Genomic DNA, 8,674 nt, shown 5'->3' with positions numbered 1-8,674 from the left:
TTGCATCAAATTGTAGTGCACTCATTGTGAAAAATCAGGACACATTTTGGATAACTGCTATAAGAAGCATGGTTATCCACCTAACTTCAAACCCCGGTTTGAGAAAAGGTCTCCTGTCCTCAATTGTCTTACTGCCGCAGACAATCCTGAAGATGAAAATGATGATTTCAATGTTCCACAATTGGTTAGAGGTGAACCAACTATTAATGAATTCACTCCAGAGCAACGAAAAGCTCTTTTAGCCTGCTCAACAAACAAGATGTGCCTCATTCTCATAGTATCAACCAGATTTCAGCCAAAGCAAATCCTTCTCCTTATACAAGTAGAATGGTAAATATTTTACAATTTGATTCTCATGCCAAAGCTCTAAATATTTCAATCAATAAACACAAACCATGGGTACTTGACACTGGAGCTACTGACCATGTATCATATACTCTGGCAGATTTTTAAAATTACTTCAAAGTTGATCCAATTATTGTCAAATTACCTAATGGAGCACTCACTATTAGCTGCATCATGGGCACTATTATGTTTTCTGACAATCTTTTTCTCACTAATGCATTGTTTATTCCCACTTTTAACTTCAAACTCATATCAGTTTCGAAACTTACTGCATCTTTACATTGCAAAATGAGTTTTTTACTGACAAGGCTTGTGAGATACAGGATCTGCACACTTTGAAGATGATTGGTGCAGCTAGCAATGTTGATGATTTGTACATTCTGCACAAAGAAGTCAAAGCTCTCCCTCACATCACAGCAACTTCCCGCAGCCAATTTTCTCAGTCTTTATGGCATGTTAGATTAGGGCATCCATCTCATGATAGGCTTGTTACATTGCAAAAGAATTTTGAGTTTATTGATTGTACAAAACACACAGAACCGTGTCACTCTTGCCATCTTGGCAAACAAAGCGATTACCCTTTTCTGTTAGTTCTAGTACTGCAGCTAATGTACTTGACCTCATTCATGTTGATATTTGGGGACCTGTTTCTGTTTCCTCTTTTACTGGAAAGCGTTATTTTCTTACTATAGTGGATGATTGTTCTCGATTTACTAGGATTTTGTTCATGAAAACTAAAGCTGAGGCTTCTTCATTGGTTAAAGATTTTGTCATTTTTGCTAAAACCCAATTTGATGCAGTGGTTAAAACAATTCACATGGACAATGGGCCTGAGTTTTTAATGCATGTTTTTTACAGCTCTAATGGCATATCTCACCAAAGAACTTGTGTGGAAACTCCACAGTAGAATGGCATTATTGAGCGCAAGCATCAACACATTCTTTCTATGGCTAGAACTCTCTTGTTTCATGCTCATTTACCAAAATCTTTTTGGAATTACAGTGTTGGACATGCGGTCTATTTAATTAATCGACTGCCAACACCCTTTTTACAAAACAAGTCTCCATATCAAGTTCTTTATAAAACTTTGCCAAATCTTTCCTTTCTCAGAGTCTTTGGTTGTTTAGCATATGCTGGCAGCCTTGCACGACAACGAGGCAAGCTGGATCCAAGAGCAAGAAAGTGTTTGCATCTTGGATTCAGGGAGGGCACAAAGGAATACCTGCTCTTTGATTTGTAAACTCGAGAGATTTTCCTATCTCGGGATGTCCAATTTTATGAGAATTGTTTTCCTTACTGTCACTCCAATAATGCCAATAATGACAATTTTTCAGCTTCCTCTCATTCATCTCATGTTGCATCTCATCCCTTTGATTATGAATTTTTGGAAGGGAGTCGGATACAAGTTTTAAACACTGATGATGCAGCCATTCAACCAAGCTTGCATCACCCAACTCTCATCCATCAGGAAGATAATGCTTCCTCTGAATTAAATAAAACTGATGAAATTCTCCCCTATCCTGAAATTCATGATCATTTAGAAACCACATCTGCATCACATGAAGGATTTTTAACTCATAATTCTGCTGCTCTGCCTGAATCCTCCATCATGCCTGAAGTTGCTAATGTAAGGAGATCAACTAGGCAAACTAAACCACCTACATACTTGCAGCACTATGAGTGTCAAACCATCAACACTGTTTCACCCTCATCGCAGCTCACTGCTCAAAGGTATCATCTCTCTAATGTCTTGTCTTATACTAGACTTTCTCCCATGCATTTTGCATTTTCTGTTGCTATTCAAAATTTAGAGCCTAAAACCTATGAGGATGCAATCACTCAAACTTGTTGGAAAGAGGCAATAAGAGCTGAACTGACTGCCTTGGAAGAAAACAAAACATGGAAGCTAACTTCTTTACCAATTGAAAAGAGAGCAATTGGATGTAAATGGGTCTTTCGTACAAAAGACCACCCAAATGGTACAGTGGAGAGGCACAAGGCAAGACTTGTTGCTAAAGGATTCACACAAGTGGCTGGTGTTGACTGTCGAGATACCTTCAGTCCTGTAGTGAAGCTAGGGACTTTGAGAGTGGTACTTGCTGTTGCAGCAGTAAAAGGGTGGCACCTTAAACAAATTGATGTCAACACAGCATTTTTACATGGTGAACTCGATGAGGAGGTCTATATGAAGTGCCTCCAGGTTTAGAAGTCTCGCCCGTCAAGTTTGCAAGCTTGAAAAGTCCTTGTATGGATTGAAACAAGCGAGTAGGCAGTGAAATTGCAAGCTCAAATCTGTTCTACTCGAGCTGAAATTCACTCAATGTAAATCGGATTACAGCCTCTTCACCAAGACTACTTCACTTGGATTCACAGCAATTCTCGTGTATGTCGATAATTTAGTATTGGTAGGTAATGATCTAAATGAAATTAACTCGGTTAAAGATGTTCTTCATGAGAGATTTCGGATCAAAGACATGGGAGACTTGAAGTACTTCCTTGGTCTGGAAATGGCAAGATCCAAGATGGGAATTGCTTTTACCAGAGAAAATATGTTCTGGATTTACTCAAGGAAACAGGATTTGTAGGGTGCAAACCTGCCACCACTCCCATCAATTATGGAGCAAAGCTCAGTAAAACTGCTGGAAAATTGCTCACTGATTCTAGTCAGTATAGAAGAATTGTGGGAAAGCTCTTATATCTAGCAAATACTAGGCCTGATATAAGCTATGTCATTGGGAAGCTAAGCCAGTTTTTGGACTGCGCCACTACTGAGCATTTGAAGGCGGCACATAGAGTGCTGCGTTATGTAAAAGGTTTCCCTACTGCAGGCCTCTTCTTCTCTGCAGAATCTGATTTGCAACTTACTGGTTTCTCTGTCTCTGATTGGGCTGGTTGTGTTGACTCTCGAAGATCTATCTCGGCATATTGTTTTTATTTGGGACCATCATTGGTTACTTGGAAGAGTAAGAAATAGCTTACAGTTGCAACCTCCTCCTCAGAAGCGGAGTATAGAGCTTTAGCTCTGGCCACCAGAGAAGCCCAATGGCTGAACTATGTTCTTCAAGATCTTGGTGTTCCAATCACAAAGCCTATTAATTTATACTGTGATAGCAATTCAGCTAGTTAAATTGTAACTAATCCTGTGTTTTATGAACATACCAAGCATATCGAAGCTGATTGCCATATAGTCCGTGACAAATTGCAAGAAAAGTTGATTCATCTTCTTCCTATTTCCACCAATAATCAAGCTGCCGACATTCTCACTAAACCTCTTGCTCCTGGGCTTTTCAATGCAGGTTATTCTAAGCTTGGATTGTTAGATCTCTTTTCTCCCAATGGTACGGTCCAAGCTTATGGGAGGGTGTTACTTGATATTTATTCTATTAGTTAGAATTTGTTATTATAAGCTATTATTTCTCTTTGTATAGAAAGCTGTTAGTAGTGGGTTTGATTACACATACTGAGCTGTAAAGTTTGTTAGTAGTGGGTTTCATTATACATGCTGAGTTGTATGTATAGTTTGTTAGTGCAGCTATACAATTCTATTAGAAGTAGTGTTTGTATAAATAGCAAATTATAGCATTGTATTCTTTGAGTTTCATCATTATACAAGTTCAATTCTCAATTCCTTCTTAACTTCTCTGTTCTTATTCTTCTCCATACTCACATGCAAATTTCACAAACATAAATAAAAATAAATATACTTTTGATTTAATTTCTATTTTATCAATATAATGTCTCATCAAACACTAAGGGTATAATAATATTCTAAATCAATTCTTAAAAAATTTTAGTCAAATATTTTTTAAATATTTTAATTTTTATTATTAAAATTTTATCAAACACATTGAAAAATAAAAGAATATTTTTTATTAAAAATATTTTTTGTATTAATTTAATCATACTCAAACAAGTACTAATTCAAAAGAAGTAGACGGACAAAAAAAATCTGAGGAAGTGGACAAATTAAAGATGCTTAGTTGATCACTACTCGATTGATTTTTATACGAAAAAGATAATCATTGCTCACCGATATTTCCATCGAAAATATCTGATTTTGAAATGGTATAAACCAAATTAATAAAACGTAGCAACAATGCTTTGAGGCCCATACAAAATTTGGAGCTTGAGAATATATATAATCACTTAGGTGTGCGATTAATAACGTGTGATGGAGCTTCAGCTATATAAGAGTGATCTTTTATGGTCGTGACTTTTTTTTACCAAAGATAGGAGATTCGAACCCGCAACTTCTTAATTAAGTAAATATGGGATTGGCAAAAATTAGAAAGATAGGAGACTCGAACCCACAACCTCTTAATTAAGTATGGAAAGTTTATGCCATTTGAGCTATTATTCATTCACTTTATGGTCGTGACTTTGTGCAAATCAAACTCAACGATTGTATCATTTAACGGCCTTTTTTTTACATATATAAATTACGGAAAAATTAAATGTTTATATAACAATAAAGTTAGAGGTGAAATAATTTTTAAATCAAGTCCATTTGAATTCTTTTTTGGAGCCGTTACCAACCGTCGTAAGAACTTTGCATTTTTAAATCGAAAAATATTACTTATCCTTTAAAATGTAGTATTTTGTCAATTTTTTAAAATTTATTATTATTTAATTAATTTAAATATTTATTTTTACGTACTAATTATTTAAAATATAAAAAAAAAATTATTTCCTCTAGTTGCACTGTTTTAAATCATGCATAGTGGTAGTTTTAAACCGTCGTCATTAGCTACGTGTCTTGTGTAATAGTAAGGAACAAGCAGAATTTGTGATGTTTAGCCATCAATTAGCCATCATCAATATTTTTAATAGTGTGAGATGACATCTAATAATATAAAATTAATCATTTTTCTTTTGATGATTAAGTGCCGACTAAATTTCAACAAAAGTGCTGTCTCCTAGACTTTCTCTATTCTAACGGTTATCCACAAAACTATCACCGTTTCTATGTCGATGGTTTATCTATTTGCGTTTTTCGGACCATAACGGTTGACATCAAACAGCGGTTTAAACCATTGTGACTCGAATCGAGAACCACCGTCGCTTGCAATTTTTGTTGCAGTGTTGTTTGTTGACTATATACTTCACTTTATATAATAATGTAATAACAATGGATTCATGTGTTATTAGAATTGAAATTTAATAAGCTTAACTCCACTTCAATTCGAAACTATAATTTATGAAACGAGAGATGCTTTATACCTATGAACTATTTATAAATAATTGAAACTATAATTTATGAAACGAGAGATGCTTTATACCTATGAACTATTTATAAATTTTATTTTTGAGAGATATATAAACTTGTAACAGAAATAGACAAATGTTAAAAAAAAAATTGAATAAAATATAATACATAAAATCATTCTTTTAATTTTCTCACAGCGGGAGATAATTTATAAGTGAAAACTCAGTCGCTAAATAACAATTTAGTTAAACTTGTCAAAATATTTAACGATTCTTAACTATAAACTTCACATGAAGTTAACTACACCTGAATTTTCATCAAATTTATATTAATTGTTAAGGTTGATGATGAATAATGGGAATCAAGCAGAGATCATTTCTTCTTCTTATAGTCATCCCAAACAACTCAGTCATATCAAGTTCCTCATTCTTGATTCCATTGGGAAGCTTCCAATCAAAATGGTAAAGAAATTGAGCAAGTGACAACTCCATGTTTGGTGTAGCAAATGCAATTCCAGGACACATTCTTCTTCCACTACCAAATGGAATAAACTCAAAGTTTGTGCCTCTATTATCAATTGAATATTCATCAACAAACCTCTCAGGCTTAAAATCCATGGCATCAATCCAATACCTAGGATCTCTTCCAATTGCCCAAGCATTGATAATAATTCTAGAATTGGATGGAATTTGATACCCTTTGATTTGGCATGGTTCTCTGTTCTCTCTTGGAAGTAACAACGGCACAGATGGATGTAACCTTAAGGTTTCTTTGATGATACACTTAAGGTATGTTAATTGGTGCAATTCTGATTCATCCACATACCCTTTGTTACCATAAACCCTTCTAACTTCAGATTGTGCTCTTTCCATCACTTTTGGATTCTTTATCATTTCAGCCATTGCCCATTCCACAACTGCTGAGGATGTTTCTCCACCAGCAGTAAATATGTCCTGCAAATGGATTAATTATAAATTTATAATAAAAATTTTGTTAAATTAATATGCTTATATATTTCACTTGATGAACACATGGCCTGTTTAGTTTCACAAAAACAATTAAACTGATAATAATTGTTTTTAGGGTAAAGTATATTTTTTGTTCCTGAAGTTTGATAAAAGTTTTAAAAATATCCCTAAGTTTTATTTTGTTTCAATTTTGTCCCAAAAGTTTTCGATTTGCATCAAATATACCCTTGATAGTTAATTTTTCAAAAAATTTAAGACCAATTCAACAACAATTTCATAAGAACAACTCTCAACAAAAACAAATCAAGCATAATTTTCATGCATTATTGTTAAATTGGAACAAAATTAAAATAAAATAAAACTTAGAGATATTTTTAAAGTTTTTACCAAACTTTAAAAACAAAAAGTATACTTTACCCTTGTTTTTATTAGACTAACCTGGATGATTGCTTTGATGTTGTCATCAGTCAAAGGATATTCAGATTCTATTTGTTGAAACTTGAGAAGAACATCAACTAGATCTTCACTACCTTCTTCTTCTTCTTCACATTTGCCATCTTTTCTATTTCTATGATCATCTATGATGTCTTGTAATACCTTATCAGTCTTTATATACAGTTCTTCAAGTTTAGCCTTGTCTCTACTCATCATTTCAAGCACTACTCTAATTGAAGGATACAGATCAGCAATGCAATTTCCTCCTCCTATTTGAATTGCTTTCTCAATAGATGATATAAAAAATTCTTGGTAGCTATATTTTTTACCTATATTGTCAAATAAAAGTCATACAATTATTAGATAGCAAATATGATAGAAATACATGTAATGAGATATAAATGTAACAACAACAACAATAATAATAATAATAATAATAAATGTAAAATTAAAATATTTGCACTATGTATCATTTTTTTTTTTTTTTACCAAATACTATTCTTGCTGCTATTCCGTAGGTCGTTGAAAAAATCTTGTGAGAGAGATTAAAAATGGAGCCTTGACTTTGAGATATTGCTTTGACCAACTCTGAAACCTCTGCTTCTCTTATGTGCCTAAAAGATTGAACACGCTTTGCTGTTAATAACTCCATGTTGCAGATCTTTCGTATATGCCTCCAATAATCTCCATAGGGGCCAAGGGCAATGTCGGTGCGATTGTAAGTCATGACTCTAGCAAAGAGAAGGTTTGGCCTATCACAAAAGTTGAGATCTTGAGTCTTCATAATCTCTTGTGCCATTTCAGGTGATGTAACTATTATGTGGGACACTTCTCCTAGTTTAAGGTGCATTAAGGGTCCATATTTGGATGCTAAGTTTCTTAGGCATTCATGGGGCATTGATCCTACAAGGTTGTGCATGTTTCCTATTATGGGTAGCTTTCTTGGCCCTGGGGGTAAATTGGTAATATCCTTGGAAGAACTAAATTTCTTCATGGCTATTTTCAATAGCATAAAGAGAAAGAGGAAGGTGGTGAAGATAGAGATAAGGTTCTGAAGATCCATGGTATGTGCTAGAGTAATGTATAGTTGAGGAAGAAGGAACTAATAATTGGAGAGAGACACATACATGTAACTAAATAAACTATGATAACATGTATTTATAATCCTTTTCTTTACTAAAATAAAAATATAGATTTATTTAGAAAATAAAAAATATCTGTATTTTGAGATAAATTTTGTATTTTTTAATAAAATACATAAATTTTGAACATAAATAAAAGCAAATATGCTTTTGATTTAATTTCTATTTTATCAATATAATGTCTCATCAAACACTAAGAGTCATAATATTCTAGATCAATTCTTAAAAAAATTTTAGTCAAGTATTTTAATTTTTAATAAATTTTAATTATTAAATTTTTATTTTATTTAACAAATCAATTTCGTATCATATTATTTATTTTATGGAAGAATTTATCTAAAAAATTTAAAAAGTTATTATATATTTCATTAAATAACAATCACAATTAATTTATCTAATAAAATAAAATATTAAAAACTAATTTAATAATTAAAATTAAATTATCTTATTAAAAATTTTTGAAAGATAGATTTAACTAAGATATGAGCAATTTTTATATGGCCAACAAATATTATTATTTTTTGTCAACACTTAGCCAGCAATAATTTACGCTCATATTTACATATATTTTGCACATA

The 8,674-nt window shown here is 32.8% G+C and overlaps 1 protein-coding gene across 1 annotated transcript; it reads right to left on the bottom strand.

The window, feature by feature from the left end:
- Positions 1–5,713: 5,713 nt before the first annotated feature.
- LOC112767067 (cytochrome P450 71D10) lies at positions 5,714–8,121 on the bottom strand. Its single transcript, XM_025812949.3, has 3 exons — positions 7,444–8,121; positions 6,958–7,283; positions 5,714–6,504 (listed from the first exon to the last, which is right to left on the bottom strand). The coding sequence occupies exons 1-3, from the start codon at positions 8,015–8,017 to the stop codon at positions 5,887–5,889; spliced, it is 1,518 nt and encodes a 505-aa protein (XP_025668734.1). The 5' UTR covers positions 8,018–8,121; the 3' UTR covers positions 5,714–5,886.
- Between the last annotated feature and the right edge of the window lie 553 nt (positions 8,122–8,674).

The sequence above is a fragment of the Arachis hypogaea genome, chromosome 17 (genome assembly GCF_003086295.3).
Source record: "Arachis hypogaea cultivar Tifrunner chromosome 17, arahy.Tifrunner.gnm2.J5K5, whole genome shotgun sequence".
Taxonomy (NCBI): domain Eukaryota; kingdom Viridiplantae; phylum Streptophyta; class Magnoliopsida; order Fabales; family Fabaceae; genus Arachis; species Arachis hypogaea.
Note: the sequence above shows the minus strand (reverse complement) of the source record. Positions and strands in the feature narration are given on the sequence as shown.

What these genes read in the sequence shown, in the direction of transcription:
- LOC112767067 (XM_025812949.3), bottom strand. Translation starts at nt 8,017, where the DNA reads ATGGATCTTCAGAACCTTATCTCTATCTTCACCACCTTCCTCTTTCTC. An exon ending in AGCAGCAAGAATAGTATTTG is followed by an intron (nt 7,284 to 7,443) that starts GTAAAAAAAAAA and finishes TTGACAATATAG; the next exon opens with GTAAAAAATATAGCTACCAA. An exon ending in ACATCAAAGCAATCATCCAG is followed by an intron (nt 6,505 to 6,957) that starts GTTAGTCTAATA and finishes ATCCATTTGCAG; the next exon opens with GACATATTTACTGCTGGTGG.